Below are 18,200 nucleotides of genomic sequence, written 5' to 3'. Positions count from 1 at the left end.
GCCTAGTCCTACATGATAACCGTCTTTAATGGTCATTGATTTGTTTTATTCTTAAACTCTCTGCAATGTTTAATAAGAAAAATCATTTAAGCTATATTTTTGACTAAAATAAGACTAAACCAAACTTGTGACTAAAGAGTGTTTACTTAAAATGATACTACCCTTCCTTGAGTTTAAAACAGCTCCTCTTCTTACAGTAACCTCCAAAATCTCATCCTTACCAAACTCTTATATTTGTTGTTGCAAATATAACCTTCAGGACCCTACTTTCAATTAACTCTTCATTTTCATTTCATTTTCGTTTCATTGTTTTTTGAAAAGGGTTGTAAGTGTAAATGTGGATAAGTTCTAATGTTCTCAAGAAAACAACTTTTGGGTTGTTGTTTTTTTAACTCTGAAAGAGGGGACAATGAAGGTCTCCCCTCAGTTGTTATTATAATCACTTTTTTAAGTGTTGAGTTTTGAAGAAACTACTGAGATGTACATCTGAAATAATGTTTATTATTGTGTTGCTGCAGGAAACAAAATACGAGATGTATTACTTGACTTCGATGCAGCTGCTTTCATTTTGCCTTTTTTTTTAAATGTTTTTTTTATTAGTTGTGTGCATTGAATAAGATACAACCCTAGGTTTCTCTTCAGCACTGTAGCCAGGCTGACAAAAAGTCAGAGCTCTTTTGAGCCAACCATCCCTTTAACGTTAACTAGTAATGACTTCATGAACTTCTTCACAAATAAAATTTTTATCATTAGAGAAAAAATTACCAATAATCATCCCACAGATGTAATATTATCTACAGTTACTCTTAGTACCATTGATATTAAGTTAGACTCTTTTTCTCCAATTGATCTTTCTGAGTTAACTTCAATAATTACTTCCTCCAAACCATCAACGTGTCTTTTAGACCCCATTCCTACAAAACTGCTCAAAGAAGTCCTGCCATTAATTAATTCTTCGATCTTAAATATGATCAACCTATCTCTAATAATCGGCTATGTACCACAGGCCTTCAAGCTGGCTGTAGTTAAACCTTTACTCAAAAAGCCATCTCTAGACCCAGCAGTCTTAGCTAATTATAGGCCAATCTCCAACCTTCCTTTCATATCAAAAATCCTTGAAAGAGTAGTTGTCAAACAGCTAACAGATCATCTGCAGAGGAATGGTTTATTTGAAGAGTTTCAGTCAGGTTTCAGAGCTCAGCACAGCACAGAAACAGCTTTAGTGAAGGTTACAAATGATCTTCTTATGGCCTCTGACAGTGGACTCATCTCTGTGCTTGTCCTGCTAGACCTCAGTGCAGCGTTCGATACTGTTGATCATAATATCCTATTAGAGCGATTAGAACATGCTGTAGGTATTACAAGTACTGCGCTGCAGTGGTTTGTATCATATCTATCTAATAGACTCCAATTCGTGCATGTAAATGGAGAGTCCTCTTCACACACTGAGGTTAATTATGGAGTTCCACAGGGTTCAGTGCTAGGACCAATTCTGTTTACATTATACATGCTTCCCTTAGGCAGTATCATTAGAAGACATAGCATACATTTTCACTGCTATGCAGATGACACCCAGCTCTATCTGTCCATGAAGCCAGATAACACACACCAATTAGTTAAACTGCAGGAATGTCTTAAAGACATAAAGACCTGGATGGCCGCTAACTTTCTGCTTCTTAATTCAGATAAAACTGAGGTTATTGTACTCGGCCCTGAAAATCTTAGAAATATGGTATCTAATCAGATTCTTACTCTGGATGGCATTACCTTGGCCTCCAGTAACGCTGTGAGGAACCTTGGAGTCATTTTTGACCAGGACATGTCCTTCAACGCACATATTAAACAAATATGTAAGACTGCTTTCTTCCATTTGCGCAACATCTCTAAAATTAGAAATATCCTGTCTCAGAGTGACGCTGAAAAACTAGTTCATGCATTTATTACTTCCAGGCTGGACTACTGTAATTCATTATTATCAGGATGTCCAAAAAACTCACTGAAAAGCCTTCAGCTGATCCAAAATGCTGCAGCAAGAGTCCTGACAGGGACTAGAAAGAGAGAGCATATTTCTCCTGTTTTGGCTTCCCTTCATTGGCTTCCTGTTAAATCCAGAATTGAATTCAAAATCCTGCTCCTCACATACAAGGTCTTAAATAATCAGGCCCCATCTTATCTTAATGACCTTGTAGTACCATATCACCCTATTAGAGCGCTCCGCTCTCGCTCTGCAGGCCTACTTGTTGTTCCTAGAGTATTTAAAAGTAGAATGGGAGGGAGAGCCTTCAGTTTTCAGGCCCCTCTTCTGTGGAACCAGCTTCCAGTTTGGATTCGGGAGACAGACACTATCTCTACTTTTAAGATTAGGCTTAAAACTTTCCTTTTTGCTAAAGCATATAGTTAGGGCTGGACCAGGTGACCCTGAATCCTCCCTTTGTTATGCTGCAATAGATGTAGGCTGCCGGGGGATTCCCATGATGCATTGAGTTTTTCCTTTCCAGTCACCTTTCTCACTCACTATGTATTAATAGACCTCTCTGCATTGAATCATATCTGTTATTAACCTCTGTCTCTCTTCCACAGCATGTCTTTATCCTGTCTTCCTTCTCTCACCCCAACCGGTCGCAGCAGATGGCCGCCCCTCCCTGAGCCTGGTTCTGCCGGAGGTTTCTTCCTGTTAAAAGGGAGTTTTTCCTTCCCACTGTCGCCAAAGTGCTTGCTCATAGGGGGTCATATGATTGTTGGGTTTTTCTCTGTATCTATGAAGCGCCTTGAGGCGACTTTTGTTGTGATTTGGCGCTATATAAATAAAATTGAATTGAATTGAATTGAATTGACTTTGCAGACTGGACGTGTGAAAAATGAAACAAAATCACAGAGTACAGTAACATAAACATTCACAAATACACTAAATAGATAAGTAAAACAGCCATTTACGAAAATGCACACTTATTTTGCCAACATAAATCATCATAGATGATGGAGATCATATTTTACTAGGGTTTGTGTGTATGTGAGTGATTTTAAGAGATCATTTACTTCTAGAAAAAAATCAACCAATAATAAATAATGTGATGTATGTGTATTTGTACGTATGTGTTCAAGTACATGTCTATACTTATAGATATCTATTACTTACATAGTAGTAGAATAGTTGAAATGTATTACTTGCATATTTCCACAACCCTGTATCGATAATACATACTGTGTATGCGTGTACATAGAACCTCAGCTACCGTTGTATATATTGTATTGCATTGTATATTGTATTATCTTATTTATTTTGTATTTCTTGACTTTACATTCTTGGTTTACTCTTTTTATTCTTCTGCTATCTGTACCTGAGCTGTGGTAAAGTACACATTTCCCCGCCGTGTGTATTTTGTAGTTTGTGGGGGGGGGGGGGGGGGGGGGGGGGGGGTATAGCAAAACAGATCGATAGGCTTTTTGGTTGAGTTTTATCTCATAAAATATTAACATTAAAGTGAATTACGCCTAAATATTTTTTTAGTCCTACTCTAAAAGATTCTATTCTTTCTTAAAATCCTGTCTCGTACTATATTGAATATACCATAGCATTTATGCATTTCCATGCGGTTTACTGCAGTAATAAGACTTTTAATCACATTTATAGCGCTTGTGATTACATTTAAAGTGATTGGGTAAACCCGCAGCACGTGACCGCCCTTCGACAGGAGTTTCTCCGACAGCTGAGCAGCAGCTAAATGCGTCTTTTCACCTGTAACATCGATCCTTTTCAAGTCCTGTAAGACCGCGATTCTCAAAAAATGGGAGACAAGAAGAGTCCCACGAGGTAAAACTTTCACTAGTGTGTTTGAATTTAGACTTAAACGGACAATTCGTGAAGGCAAAGCACCGTGAATGGATGAAGCCGTTTTACTGAAGTGTTCATGGCGGCTGGCTGCTGGTTTAATACGGGGCAACTGCCTGTGTCAAGTGAAGACTCGCTTTGCTTCACTGACTGCCTTCTGAGCAGAAACTACTTCCTCGAAGGGTTAATTTCCACCAGCGGTAACCTTAGTCGCACACGTAGTTGGTGAAATCACCATTCCCGCTGTAAAACTGCCACTGTCCCTCTGTTTTTGTTTTGTTTCTGTCTGAAGGCCAAAGCGGCAATCGAAGCCCTCCTCCGACGATGGTTACTGGGACTGCAGCGTGTGCACATTCAGGAACAGCGCTGAGGCGTTCAAGTGCATGATGTGTGATGTCAGAAAAGGCACGTCAACTCGGTAAGAAAAACTGGACCTACCCCATAACTGCTTTAATTACCCACAGCTGTGCGAAACCTCATTCACGTAGTCGCTTTTCATTCTTTCCTTTTTTCCCCAATTTTTTTCTTTTTTACATTTGTGATGTTGACGCGTGACAACTTTATTTAGGCGTTTTTATTGGTGGCTGGGCTTACGACCTTAGTATTTCCCTTTGTTTTGTTTTATTACATTCAATTGAATTATACTTTAATTTGTAGTTGTAATATTGTGTCCACCTCATTCATAGTACAGAGGACACACCAAATTTTAATTATCTCTCATTATGGTACAGCTCTACAGCCTTACATAACCTTCCAAAATACTTAAATCAGAATAAAGCCAACCACTCTCCAATCAGATCAATATTTAACACATTGTCAGACTATGTCATATACTATATGACATATAGTATAATATGTCAATGTCATAGGCCCGTATGAGGAAGCAGGATTTCAATTTATTGGGGGGGGGGGTTGGGTAGCTTTAAATAGGCTAAATTTTATTAGTCCTTTTTGTTCCAGTCTTTTTGACCAAAGCATTTGAAATCTTACCTATTGTGTCTGGTAGTCTACAGTTATTTTTTTATCTCACATCGCTGATTTTTTTCTAAAATTATAGTCTACTCTTCCTTTTGTACATCAACCGCTCAGTTGAAGTGTGACTGCCAGATCACAATGCCACCCCTTTCATGTAAGCACGCTTATACCTAAATCAGGAAACCTTGGACTAAATTTAGCAAGTTGATAATCAGTTTCCTGTGACCACTTATCTTGATCACCATTGTTAGGATAACTGAAATTAGGTAACGGATGGATACCATGGGTATGTTGAACTTGCTTCATAGTACTTTCCAGTTTCTACACTGGCCATGTGTCTGCAGGTGTAAACATAAAGCATAGGGTTTGTTCCTTGTAGGAAAGACTACAGAGGAAGAAAATTAATTGCAAAGGTGAGACTGTAAATGTATTTGCTTGGACCAAGAGTCAGGTCAATCCATTACTGAAGGTTACATAGAAGTCTAAAGACATCATGGCAAAATTAGATTGAGAATTGTCACAAAACAAATTCCACAGTGTATTAGAATTGTAACAAGTGCCTTTTTCACTGCCAAATGAAGCCATGGCAATTTGAAGAAGTAGTGAGAGAACAGCAAAAAGTCGCTAAATTTTCAGAGATTAAATTCTGTTGTGGGCGTGAACAGACAAGTCGTCATTCCTATTATACTTCTTAGAAGTCCACCTGATAGGGTGCAAGCGTGCGGCTGTCTGTGTCATTATAGTAAAACTAAAACGTGGCTGTACCATGAGAGCAAAACTCTTTACACGTTTTCCCAGCTGATGTAGACTGAAAGGTTCTTGGTGGAGAAGGAGGGTCTACAGTTGTTGCTCTGTAAAATACATTGCAGAGTTTATCAGAAATGTATATGAATCTGTGAATTCAATCACTGTCGTTTATGTAATATTCTATCTTTTTGTTCCAATGCTCCAGTTAAGCTTCAGCAGTTTAAGATTAAACCTTTGAATGATTCTACTTGCTTGGATAACATCAACTTGTGGAGCCCATTTTAACACACTGATGACAAGAGTTTAACACAAATTTGTTTTAATTACCTAATACACACAGTCAAGCAGTCTAAACCTCTCACTCACCCGACTTACTGGTTGAGTGATCTAAATATTCAGTTTAATTTTATTTATGTTGTACCAAATCACAACAACAGTCACCTCAAAGCATAAGAATATTACAAGGTAAAGACCCTACAATAATACAGAGAAAATCCCAACAATTAGGTAATCCTCCAGGAGCAAGCACTTGGCAACAGTAGGAAAGGAAAAACTCAGTTTTAATAGGAAGAAATCTCAGACAGAACAAGGCTCAGAGAGGGGCAGACATCTCCGTCGACAGGTTGGGGGGTCAGGGGAGGAAGACAGGGCATTAGTGACACTGTGGAAGAGAGGCAGAGATTAATAATTGATATAACTCCAAGTTTTGTTTTTTTTTGTTGTTTTGTTTTGTTTTTTTAGAAAACCCCGGCCTGTTTCTCAGCTGGTTGCACAGCAAGTAAATCAGCAGTTTCCCCCACCAACACATCCCAAAAAGGAGAAGAAAGAAAAATCAGAGAAAGACAAAAGTGATAAAGAACCTACACTGAAAAAGAAGGGCTATAAAAAGATGAGGTAAAGAATTTGTTTTCCAAAGAAATCAATGAATGGGTCACTCTATTTAGTAATCCTTGATTTATTTTCTTTTTTGCTTTTCCTTTTCTTTTGCTACTGAAATGTTTTTTTACCCTTTAAGCTGTACTTAGACCCCATTTGTTTTGGGTTGCTTCAACAGGCCAAGGTTAAAAAACATAGACAGGAGCAGCGCCCAGCATCTGGAGGTCACAGTTGGAGACTTGACTGTAATAATCACAGACTTTAAGGAGAAAGCCAAACCCACATCCACTCCAGTAACCACTGCCTCAGGAGACCAACACAATCTGAGCGGCTCAAGTTCTGATAATACTGAACGAGGTGTCTCCAGATGCTCTTCGCCCCGTGGGGAAAGCTCGTCAGTTAACGGAGAGACTCACTAACATCCACAGCCCTGGTCAGCACAACCCATTCTCCTGCACTCTCAACAACCTCAGTCAGAGATTAAACTTCAAAATGCACATTATTTTAATAATACTATATATGCCACTATGATAGCATTCACTTTTTTTCCCCAGTGCCTTCCAATAGTAAAACAATTCAGGAGTCAATATGTAAGGTGTCTGCTTGGTTCAAAGACCTGTTGCAGCAAAATCTATCATGATGAACTGAGAAAAGGAACTGTAGCATTAAATCCTGGACGTCAGAGGAACTGCGCCACGTGCTGTGGCAACTTGCGTTTAACACCTCAGTGTCACACAAGCATCGCTTTCAGTTTGTCGTTACAGCACAGATTAAATGATGTATTGTGGAAGAAATGTGTCTTCATCTCACAATTGTAGCTCATCCTCTGAAAATTGTTGTGTTTTGCACTTAATGTCAACCTTTGTTGATGAGAATGTTTCTGGGTTTTTTTTTTTTGTTGTTGTTGTTTTTTTTTTAAAAAAAAAAAGCATTATAATTTTACCATTATCATAAATCATAACACTGTTGGTTTTTCTGGCCTTATCTGGCTGTCATTGTTTTTAATCCCGTTGAATGCAATAAATGTTTACTGTGTAACTTTTTAGTACAAATATTGATGAGCTATTCTCGGTATGCTTCTCCTTCACTTGGTAGAGTTGAGCATGATCTAATCTATAGACTGGTTTATATTGTAAAATGATGTTGAATAAAGTAAGTTGTAGATATTTGGCTATTTTTGTTTTTAATGATCAAAAAGAACTTAAATAAATTTCTGCAGTTAATGAACACAAATGCAATTTTGAGATGCTTTCATCTTTCCACCTGTTTATTCACACCCGCACGCACACACACGCCTCCCTGCTTTTCAGAGAAGTATTGCACATTTGACACGGATATAAAATATGGCGCATTAATGCATTAAAAATACTGCTTATACACCAGTAACTACAGGAGATTTAAATATGTACCACCACTTCATAAAGGAGACTATTTTGTCTAAGCTTTTAAGTTTAAAACTTCATTATTCGTGTATTCAGTTGGCGCTTTGAGCGTTCCCTGAATTTCGTTCAAGAAGGAATGATACTGATTGTAGAATCGTTATGGGTTTTTGGTTTTTTTTCTACAATGTGTGCTGTAATTGTGAATGACTCCACCTCTGCCCTGCATGTGCCACTTACTACTGTAAACTGTGGCGCAGTGTGGGTACATGGCTGATAAGACAAAACACGTGTAACAGAAGTGGGTGGGGCTGAAACTGTAAACACCAACTGTGCCTGTCTGCTTACTTTCTGACTTAATAATGCGATAAAGTAGCTAGCTGGTGATATGTCGTGTGATAGCTAGCTAAGCTTAACATGAAAATGTTTCTTTAACCTATAAAATCTGAAGCGCAAGATGCGATGCTATCTTCACACATTTCTCCTGTGCATGATCTTCGTCTTCTTTTCCTTTTTGTATGTGTTCAATCAGCTAGCCTCCACCTTAGAGGACAGAGACGGGTGGACAGTAAAAGAACACGGAATACCCGGCAGGAAAAGTCATGACACCGGGCACCTTCTCAGGAAAAGGCCAGGCCTGGAAGGCCTCCGAGACCGCGAAGAAGGGCTTGACAGGTAGCTTAGCTAGCTGTGTCAACCAATTTTACACTTAAACTACAAAAATTAGTAGAAGTTAGCTTTACCTGTTTGTTACAGCTTCATTTGCACCTTTAGCATATCGCTGCAGTTTAACGTTAGTTTACTTGCTTCAGCTAGCGTGTACGAGCCGATACATGTATTGTAAAACCTAGTTTACGTTAGCCAGCTACCAAACAAATAGTAATTTGGCGTGTTTTGGATAAGTTAAAAATGTTCAGTGTTTTAGTTGTGCTGTTTTTCACCACATAATCTGAAAACAACCATTAGCTACCACCTGTTAGCTTGCTAGATAACCGATAAGCTTAAGGTTAGCTTTAGGCTGGATTTAAAGAACCGCCACATGTTAAACAAATCTTAATGAAAATCGCAAAACACTACTGATATCCGAGAGAGAGATTTGATTCTGAGGATCCAAAAGATGATGTTTCTATTCTGTCAGGTGTAAGTCACAGTCAGTTTCTTACTGGAATCCATATTGGAGACTGCCTGCTGATGTTTGTGGAGTGAACTGCTTATTGGAATCATCTTTTAGGTATGCCTGATTTTGTGAAACTATGAATGATACATGTTGCAATAATCAACTGCCTCCAGCTTTACACTTTTCACCTACTTCGTAGATCCACAGTTCAGAGTACATGCTTGATAACTGCTGCATCCACAGTGTTCTGTGTGACTGTTTTTGAGTTTTTGCATTCCTGCTACTAGCACAGCATTAAAGCATTAAATCTTTCATTTTATGTATAATAAAAGGTTTTTTGTGGTATAATTTAATCAAGGCTGGAAACAACCAGTTCAAATTTGAGGTCTGAATAAAATATAACATTTTGCTTATTGTATTTGTGTTAATGGGCTTTCCATACAGTAAACATTTCTGTGCATACATGGAAATGATTGAATATGACAGGCTACATTCATTATGTCCAAACGTGAAAGCAGTAATTCACAAGAAGCACTTGAAGGCAGCAAAAAGTATGAATGACTGTTCTCTTCTGAGTCCCTCTGTTAAATCTAATGACAGTTCCAATCCTACAGGGCTGAGTACCAGTCAGCCGAGACTCACTTTTTCTTTTGCACTTGCCAGTGTATCCATTCTAATGTAAAAATAAACACCTAAATTTTTTTCTTCTTCCACCTCTCTCTTGACTCTTAGTGAGCGGTCAAACTCTGCAGTGAAGGCAGAAAGCAGGGATGAGAGGAGTCACCTGGCTGTTGTGGCCTGTGGCCCCAGGCTAGAGGAAACAATCACCATGTTGAAGTCTGCTGTTCTCTTCAGCAAAAAGCCTCTGCACTTTTACATCTTTGCTGAGGATGAACTTCACAAGAGTTTCAGAAACACTGTAAGCATATGTGGTTTCATTTGCTATGTTTCTCAACCCATCTCAACTCATAGCCCAACTGTTCCTTTGGAGTTTTTTTTATTCATGCTGTGCAACTTCACAACAATGGTCATCTCAGGCCCCTTTACAGTACAGAGAAATCTTTGTGTTTGAGAAAACACTTGGAAACCAGCAAGTAAAAAACAAACAAAAAGGATTAGCGTTACTAAATGTATCTTGAAAGGTATCCTAGCAGCCTTGGCCTGTAGAAACATACCTGAGGATTAATTCAGAGTCACCTTAGCGAGCTATAACAATACAAGGCTCAACAGATCTATGGCTTTTTGGCAGCTTAGCTACAATGCTATAAAGAAACCTGAGGTTGGTCTTGTTTTCCGGTGGAAATACCAGGTTTCCATGGCAGGTAACTTTTGTCACTTTCTGTTCCTGTTTTCAAGATATCTGCTTTAAAACAGCAGTCCCCAACCGTTTTTGCGCCACAGACTCGTTTATGTCCAACTATTTTTTCACTGAGTGGCCTTTAAGGTGTCGTGGATAAATACAACAAAATAAAACCAGTACCAAAAAAATTTTATTCATAACACATGGGAAAAGACCCAGGGAAACAGAGCTAATGATAAAAAAAACATAATGATAAAAACGCGGAAAACCATAAATTTCACACCCGAGCCTCAACTCTCGCAGCCCAGTACCAAACAACTCACAGACTCGTACCAGTCCGTGGCCCGGGGGTTGGGGGCCGCTGCTTAAAAACACACATTTGCAAACTGTATCAAGGAGCTAGTCTTCTACAATTCATTGTTTTCAGAGGAGAAACAGCATTAAGTGTCCAGTTATGACTAAGTAAGGAAGAAAGTAAAGTCTTTACCCAGTTTTTGGTGCTTTTTGTTCTAAAGACAAAGATGCATAATGAATGAAAGAGCTCAAAAAGAGATGCAATTAAACATTAGTGCTTTTCTGTTTTTTGTTTGGTTTTTTTTATTTTTTCAGCTGGAATCGTGGCCTCGGAGAGTTCGGGCAAGGTTTAATTCCAGCATCTACCCTATCACTTTTCCCAAGGAGAATGCAAGAGAATGGAAGAAACTCTTCAAACCCTGTGCCTCTCAGAGGCTTTTTCTGCCAGTAGGTATCTTTTTACATTCAGATAGCTTAATACAGTAATGCTTTTTCAGAATATACTAATCTTTTTTTTCTATATGTCTTTTGCAGCTGATTCTGAAGGAGGTAGACTCCTTGCTTTATGTAGATACAGACATTATTTTTCTGCAGCCAGTAGAAGACATGTGGGCTCTGCTTTCTCAGTTCAATTCAAGGCAATTAGCTGCCATGGCTCCAGAACATGAGGAACCACGTATCGGCTGGTACAATCGTTTTGCCCGCCACCCTTACTACGGCAAGACAGGCATCAACTCAGGGGTCATGCTCATGAACATGACACGCCTCAGGGAAAAATTTTTCAAGGTAAAGATAAATCTGTTGCTTATTAACCAGCCTAATGGTTATACCGCATTGTGTCATGATATATGTGAAAGTGTATCAGCTATTAAAAAGGGTTTGGTCATGATATACATTTATTTGTATTTGTTTTAAATGTTATATACCTATGTGGTATGTGACTTTTGTTGCCATGATGCCAGCTCTCTCTTGGAAATGAGATTTTTAATCTGAATGAGATTTTTTACCTGGATAAATAAAGGATTAATAAAATGGCCTTTAATATACAATATCTAAATAAGTACTGTTTTTAAAACAAGGACTGCATTAGGCATGTTTTTCTCAATTCCGTGTTAGTTTTGCATTTTGACTGAAACCTCTAGAGCTGTCTAATGTTCTTAAATCCTTAGAAGTAGCTGTTCTGCACCACTAAAATTGACCAGCTGAGGTCACTCTTGTAATTCAATGCTAAAGCTTCCTAGAGAGCTCGCTGACAGACAGTCCCTTTCCTTTGCGTGGATGGGAAGTGTTCCCCAAATGATTGATTGGCTAAAATGGCATGTTTATGGTTTCTAGAATCAAAATGCACACATCCCTTCTGCGTTTTGTCGTTCCAGAATGACATGACAACAGTTACACTAAAGTGGGAGGAAATGTTGATGCCCCTTCTCCAGAAGTATAAGCTCAACATCACCTGGGGTGACCAGGACCTTCTTAATATCATATTCCACCATAACCCAGGTTAGTGCAACCACATACATGGCGTTATTGTGTGTCATGATAGTTAAGTCAGACCAGCAGACAAAGATTAATTAAAGAAGCTTCTTCTTTTGGATGTTTACTGTCAAGTACAAATTTCAGGGATTTCAATGGTTTTCTTTTGAATCATTGTCAACCCACTCATCTTACTGTGTTACAGAAAGCCTGTATATGTTTCCCTGCCAGTGGAACTACCGTCCAGACCACTGTATCTATGGCAGCAACTGTCAACAGGCTGAACAAGAAGGTGTCTTTATTCTCCATGGTAACAGAGGAGTTTATCATGACGACAAACAGCCAGCATTTCGAGCTGTCTATGAAGCAATTCAGAAGGTACGGGCATCTTCACAGAAGTCTACCTTACCTTACAAGGGGAACAAATATTCAAGTGTCCTTCCTTCTTACGGAAAACTCTGTTCAGTGAAGTATATGAGACACAGCATGCAAGAAAGTCAGCCAAAGACGCAGATTGAGAATCCAAGCTGTACACTAAAGTAGCTAAGAAATGTTGCTACAAAGAACAGCTGCACTTATTGTCAGTGTTTCAGTGGTTCACAGTTTGCAAATATCCCTCAAAACTATGTCAAGAAATGTAATTTATTGAACGGTTTCCGAAGCACAGACTCCAAATAAACAGCAAATATTTTGCCCCGAGTCTTCATCAAGGAAACCTCTCGGCTGCGAGGGTAAACCCCCTGCTCGGGACAGCCGCACACGCCTGGGGGTGGGACCTGGCAGTCAGCCAGTGAAATTTGCCCGTTCAGTGATGCTGCCGACTCTTCCATCTTTGGCTTGGGGCGTTAACGTTGTGTGGATTGTGATCGATCAGTGGTTTCTTGTAAACCTAATGGGGTTTTTATCAGAAGTTTAATCATTTAGAAACACGTTACAAGTGTCTGTTTATTTCTTGGAATCTTTAAACCGCAATCATTCAAAGAACAGACACAGTTTTAATTCATAGAAAATAAACAGATCATGAAATCATTTTTATTTGCATGTTAATTTAGAAGTTTTCAAATGTAAGAAATATTTTAAAAAATCAAATATGAAAATTAGCCACATATCTGAAGGTATTAAAACATTTATTCTTCCAAAGGTTTACAACACATTCTTGAAATAACTGACTGGAAAAAGTTAGAAGATATTTAATATATCATGGGACATGTTTATTCTTGTGAGAAATTGCTTTTTGAGGGCAGTTTTGTAGGAAGACCAGATTATTTTGGAGAAACATTTGCCAGTTATTACATTATCAATAAGCACTGCAGGTCAGTGCTTTTCTCTTATAGATGCTTCCATCCACGAGTGCTTAATCAATAGCCTGTTAAACATTTTCATCATCCTGTCTTTGGTCTTCCAAACCAGGCATGTCGGCTCCATCCAGTTTTAGTCAGTGAAACGGTTGCTTGGTATCCTATTAACTGCAAGGTTAAAAATTCAAGCCAAAGTTGTTGCTTCTCAACATTTAAGGCATTTATTCAAACATTTTCACATGCAGTTTAGACAAAGAGGTCATTTCACTTAGATTTTATACCACTGTGAACACAAATGCCTGACAAATCTACGCAAAGCTGAATTTATTTAACTACTATTGAATGTGGCTGCTTTCCAGAAAAAGGTTTTTTGTCACTTTGTCCACAAATTGGGTGAAAGGACTGAAACCAATTGTCTGTCAATATTTTTCACTTTGTTAAGACTGACTGTATATCTTTAAATACAGGTCACAAACATGTATTTTAACCATCTAGATCATTTCTTCAGGGTTGTGAAGATTTACAGCTCCTCTGGCTATGCTGTGTTTGGGGTTTTTTATGTAATGGAAGACTTTGTTCGGCACTGATGACACAAACAGTGTACACCAATCAGGCTTTAACACTGTGAGCACTGACAGGTGAAGTGAATGACACTAACAGTTTCTTTCAAGCCAGCAGAGGCAGTGTGATGCTCTGTGCAATGTTCTGCTGGGAAACCTTGGGTTCTGCCATCCAAGTGACTGTCACTTTGACATGTACTTAAGCAATACAGCAGACATTGTAAGCTCGTCATGGAAATGGCATTTCCTGGTGGCTGTGTCTTCTTTCAGCAGGATAATGTGCCCTGCCACAATACAAAAGTGGTTCAGGAATAGTTTGAGGTGTGTAATGACTTTAGGGGTTGACTTGGCCTCCAGAACTCAATCTATTCGAGCATCTGTGGGATGTACTGGACAAACAAGTCTGATCCATACAGGACCCACCTTTTAAAGGATGTGTTGCTAACATCTTGGTGTTAGATACCACAGCACACCTTCAGGGGTCAAGTGGACTCCGTGTCTCGATAGGTCTGGCCTCTTTCTGGCAGCAAAATATTAGGCAGGTGGTCATAATGTTATGCCTAATCAGTGTATGTTCGTAGGATTAGTCTGTTTTTGGTTTTTTTGGTATTTTTTGGGCGTTTTGATGTAAATAACATAGGTGTGATTTTTACCCGTTTGAAACAACTGGCTAGGTCTGATTTTGATTTAACACCTGTAAAAAGTGTCAACATAGCATCTTTAAGTCTGGACACAGGACACCACCTGGAAATAAAGACTGAACAAAAAAGCACCTGGAAACTTGAAATGTGTTTAAGCTTATAGGCCTTGAAAGGCTAAAATGCAGCACTTGTATCATAAGTGAGCAAGCAGAAGAGCCTGAGAGCTCTTTCACTGTTTTGCTGGCAGCTCCCCTGCGATCTGCTCATTTTGATTTCAGCTTACCGGTCAACATGCAGGCAGCTATTGGGGGGGAGCAAGGGAAGCTTCATTAGCTGGTCTCCATCCATTACCGCCACAGGGCCGAGCCAGGCCGCTATCAGTGCGGGCAATGTTCTCAGCCATTAAGAAAACGAGCAGGCTTCATTATGGGGGCACTCGGTCCTCATGCTTCCATCAGTCTCTCAGACAGCACAGAAACACATACAGCACATACCATATCCACAAGGTTTTAGGAGGCAGAGGAGTGCTGCGGATTCTCGTTAGTAAGCAAAAAGTTGAGAAGATGTTTCTAAGATAAAGGGCCGTGTTTCACAGTGGCTGTATTGGAAGAGAGATCTGAAGATCTTTTAAAAATGATTCTCCTTTTGTTTTTATCTTTAGCTGTTCTGCTCAAGTTTTCTTTTCTTTTTTTTTTTTATCAGAGCGTTCAGTTGCTTCAGCTCCACAGTCTCCTCCCACTTTGTTCCCACTCCAGTCTTTTGAGGCTATCATCCCAAAGCTCGGCGCAGGCAATTCTCGAACAAACTCTAATTTCGATCCAACCGAGACCCCCTTAGTCAGCCTAGTTCCCAAGGCAGGCTCTCTCTCAGCCAGCAGAGGAGCTTGCAATAAAGGGCACTACCATTACCCAGCCAAGCCCACAGAAGAGTTGTAAAATTTTTAGTGCTGATGCTAGTTTGAGACATCATGATGGCTGTGTGGACAACGCACCCGCCACATCCACATAAAAATCAATAGGAGGCTGTTAATGGTATTTTATTGCCTTCTGCACTATATGAAAGATAATAAAGAAAGTGCGCTTTGAGTAATGTAATACTTTGCCAAACTCGAGTCAAATAAGACATTGTAAAATAGTGATTTCCCTTATTTACTCGAGCAGTAAAAGATTGGTGCACCTCAATATAAAAGTGAAAGGCACACATTCTTATTTGCATACCGTATGTGACAAAAGCCTTGGCTGCCAATATTCATTCACAGAGGAGGCTGAAAGTTTCTTTTTAAATTTTTTTTCTCCCCCCCTTTGCTGTTTACTTGGCGATACAAAAGCGTACAATAATGAAGCATATCTGGAATGCAGCAGCTGTAGTTTTCCCCGACGCTGTCACGTCTTATTAAGCCCATTTGCGAATAGTTGGGGTAATAGATATTCATCACTCGAACACACTCTGAATTGACAGATACGAATCAAAAACAGAATGTTATTTTGTCTGGAAGTGACGGTGATAAATGTGGCACTTAATTCATGTGAGATGAATGTAGTTGTCATTGTGCTTTTTCTTTTCTTTAAGCTGTCACAGGAAACAACAGGTGTTAAAAACAAACACTTGTGCTGCTTTTATTTATTTATTTTAAAGGCATAAAGGCAGGAGAACGAGAAGAGCTGCATTTTAAGTTGGTGCAGCAGCCGAAAACGACGTGGGCATGGAAAGAATGCAATTAAAAGGCAGTTTTTATTGTTTCATGTCTGAAATGAGGAGTAGGAAAGCTGAACATGTTTACTTTTGATCCTAGTACCAATTCGGCGACAACTTGGAGACCTCGCTGCTTCGACCGCTGGAGACGTCGCTGCAGACAACCACCCACACCTACTGCGGCAGAGCAAGTCACTTGCTTACAAAGAGGTTAAAACAGAGCATCATGTCTGTTCAACAAGACGCCACACAGAGAAGAAGGTGATGATGGGGGTCAGCAGGTGTAACATCAAAGAAACGGTGCCTAACATCTCTTAGGTGAGACTAGCTCTTCCTTTGTTGACAGTGAGCTGGATCAAAAACAGACTCGGGTTAACAACGAGTCATCATTTGTTTACAAACAGTCTATCAAGACACTGGGAATGCAGAAGGGTAACCTGTTTTGAGATTGTATTTATTTTATTTTGTCATTTTATTCTAAAGCCAGTGTTGGTGCATATCCATCAAATAAACACAATGGGTGTTAAATGTGGTATAACTGTAGTGGACAGTGCACTGATGCCACTTTGCCCTGCAGAGATTTTTGGACTTCATGGCCAAAAAGAAAAAATTTTTTCTGTATGTCAGACAATCAGTTTGTATTTTTGTTTTATTTTAGAAGCTACAATCACTTTTCATTTCTGTACTGATTTTTATGAATAAAAAAAGACTTATCAAGAGTATTTTATTAGATTTTTATATTCATTTCTACTCCAGTTTATTTCACAGAAAAGGGATGCTGTCATTTTCAGGTACTATTTTCCGCTACTGTAGATGAGAATGTTCTTCTGAGGAAAGCACTCATTGAGAATATTTTAAACATTTTCATCAGTATTTATTTTTGTTGGATATGTGCATCTGGAAGAAATTTTGATGTCTGTCTTAAGTTTTTAACAGGGGTCTGTCATTTCATGTACTTTGATATGGTAGTTTTCAATACGTCGTGTATTGTATATTGTCATAGCATATCTTTCTTTTCATTAACTTTACAAGTAACGACACATTGTCTTATTACGGTACAATATATGGGACTGTTGTTTTTAATTAAACCAGCTGGCATGAATGTGTATGTTTAAAAAAAACCGCACAGCTGATTTAAGAAAGCAATGATTGTAACAGATGTTTGAACATTTTACTGCAAAACTGGAGTAAATATTTTAAATGCATCTCAGTTGTATGCTAAATAAATGTTTTATAAATAACACCCTAATGGTGCCCCCATTTTATTTAGGCATATATAACCAAAACACTACAGTGCTCATAAACACATTACTCATAGAAACCTAATGATCCAGTGGCCCCCACTGAGCAAGCTCTTGGTGACCATGGTGAGGGGAAAAAACACTCTCTTTTATCAGGAAGAAGCCTGTCGCAGGACCAGGCTCGGGGAGGGTGGCCATCTGCTGTTACTGTTTGGGGTAAGAGGAAGGAGAAAAGAAGAACCTAGAGAGAGGACAAAGTCTTTGTAGTATCTGTGCTTGCGGTGGAATTCAATTGAAAATGCCATAACATTTTCAGTGTGACAAAGATTAATGGTGTGCGATTTTTAATTTGAAAGAGCCTATTGTTGATTTAAAAGTGCACAGTACACACTGTGTAAAGTATTGCAGTGAAAACTTTTCGTTTTTGTAATATGACAAGCTAATTCAGGTGTAAGTACATGACTGTGGAAAAGACGAGGCTCACGTTAGGACATTGGCTGCTTTTTCACTCATTTTCAGTTCAGACCTCATATCTGATCTTTTTCAGATGCAATGCAATTTAAGGCAATGTATTTTGTATTCCACTAAACATTGACCAATAAATCATTCAAGCATTGAAGAAAGCCACGTAAACCCCTTGGTTTACGTGGCTTTTTAATTGCCACAGACAAAATAGAAAGTTAGCAGACTGATGCTAAACCACAGAATCTGTTCAGATTATTTTAGCTGATTTACTGAAAAAACACAGTTTGACAACCATTAATTTCAGCCTGTGGTG

At 38.9% G+C, this 18,200-nt stretch overlaps 2 protein-coding genes across 3 annotated transcripts; both read left to right on the top strand.

The window, feature by feature from the left end:
* Nucleotides 1–3,672: 3,672 nt before the first annotated feature.
* LOC146704872 (YY1-associated factor 2-like) lies at nt 3,673–7,593 on the top strand. Its single transcript, XM_085462324.1, has 4 exons — nt 3,673–3,811; nt 4,122–4,247; nt 6,293–6,445; nt 6,606–7,593. Exons 1-4 carry the CDS (start codon nt 3,786–3,788, stop codon nt 6,844–6,846), a joined length of 546 nt encoding a protein of 181 aa, XP_085318450.1. The 5' UTR covers nt 3,673–3,785; the 3' UTR covers nt 6,847–7,593.
* A 471-nt stretch (nt 7,594–8,064) lies between these two features.
* On the top strand, nt 8,065–17,430 carry gxylt1a (glucoside xylosyltransferase 1a). 2 transcript variants are annotated; one of them, XM_085462322.1, is made up of 8 exons: nt 8,065–8,481; nt 8,945–9,037; nt 9,656–9,842; nt 10,833–10,964; nt 11,052–11,303; nt 11,894–12,017; nt 12,196–12,368; nt 16,282–17,430. In XM_085462322.1, exons 1-8 carry the CDS (start codon nt 8,264–8,266, stop codon nt 16,444–16,446), a joined length of 1,344 nt encoding a protein of 447 aa, XP_085318448.1. In that variant the 5' UTR covers nt 8,065–8,263; the 3' UTR covers nt 16,447–17,430. The 2 variants fall into 2 exon arrangements, with proteins under 2 accessions (XP_085318448.1, XP_085318449.1); XM_085462323.1 differs by lacking the exon at nt 8,945–9,037 and having other exon boundaries at nt 8,066–8,481.
* Nucleotides 17,431–18,200: the final 770 nt, after the last annotated feature.

Source organism: Copadichromis virginalis, linkage group LG7 (assembly GCF_057382275.1).
Source record: "Copadichromis virginalis isolate Kocher_CV1m ecotype Utaka linkage group LG7, C_Virginalis_male_GT1.1, whole genome shotgun sequence".
NCBI lineage: Eukaryota > Metazoa > Chordata > Actinopteri > Cichliformes > Cichlidae > Copadichromis > Copadichromis virginalis.
Note: the sequence above shows the minus strand (reverse complement) of the source record. Positions and strands in the feature narration are given on the sequence as shown.

Bases quoted from the DNA above. Each gene is read 5' to 3' on its own strand.
- LOC146704872 (XM_085462324.1), top strand. From the start codon at position 3,786: ATGGGAGACAAGAAGAGTCCCACGAG. The intron at 3,812-4,121 runs GTAAAACTTTCA...TTCTGTCTGAAG, and splicing joins GACAAGAAGAGTCCCACGAG to GCCAAAGCGGCAATCGAAGC. The intron at 4,248-6,292 runs GTAAGAAAAACT...TTGTTTTTTTAG, and splicing joins AGAAAAGGCACGTCAACTCG to AAAACCCCGGCCTGTTTCTC.
- gxylt1a (XM_085462322.1), top strand. From the start codon at position 8,264: ATGCGATGCTATCTTCACACATTTCTCCTGTGCATGATCTTCGTCTTC. The intron at 11,304-11,893 runs GTAAAGATAAAT...TTGTCGTTCCAG, and splicing joins TCAGGGAAAAATTTTTCAAG to AATGACATGACAACAGTTAC. The intron at 12,369-16,281 runs GTACGGGCATCT...TTTTGATCCTAG, and splicing joins TCTATGAAGCAATTCAGAAG to TACCAATTCGGCGACAACTT.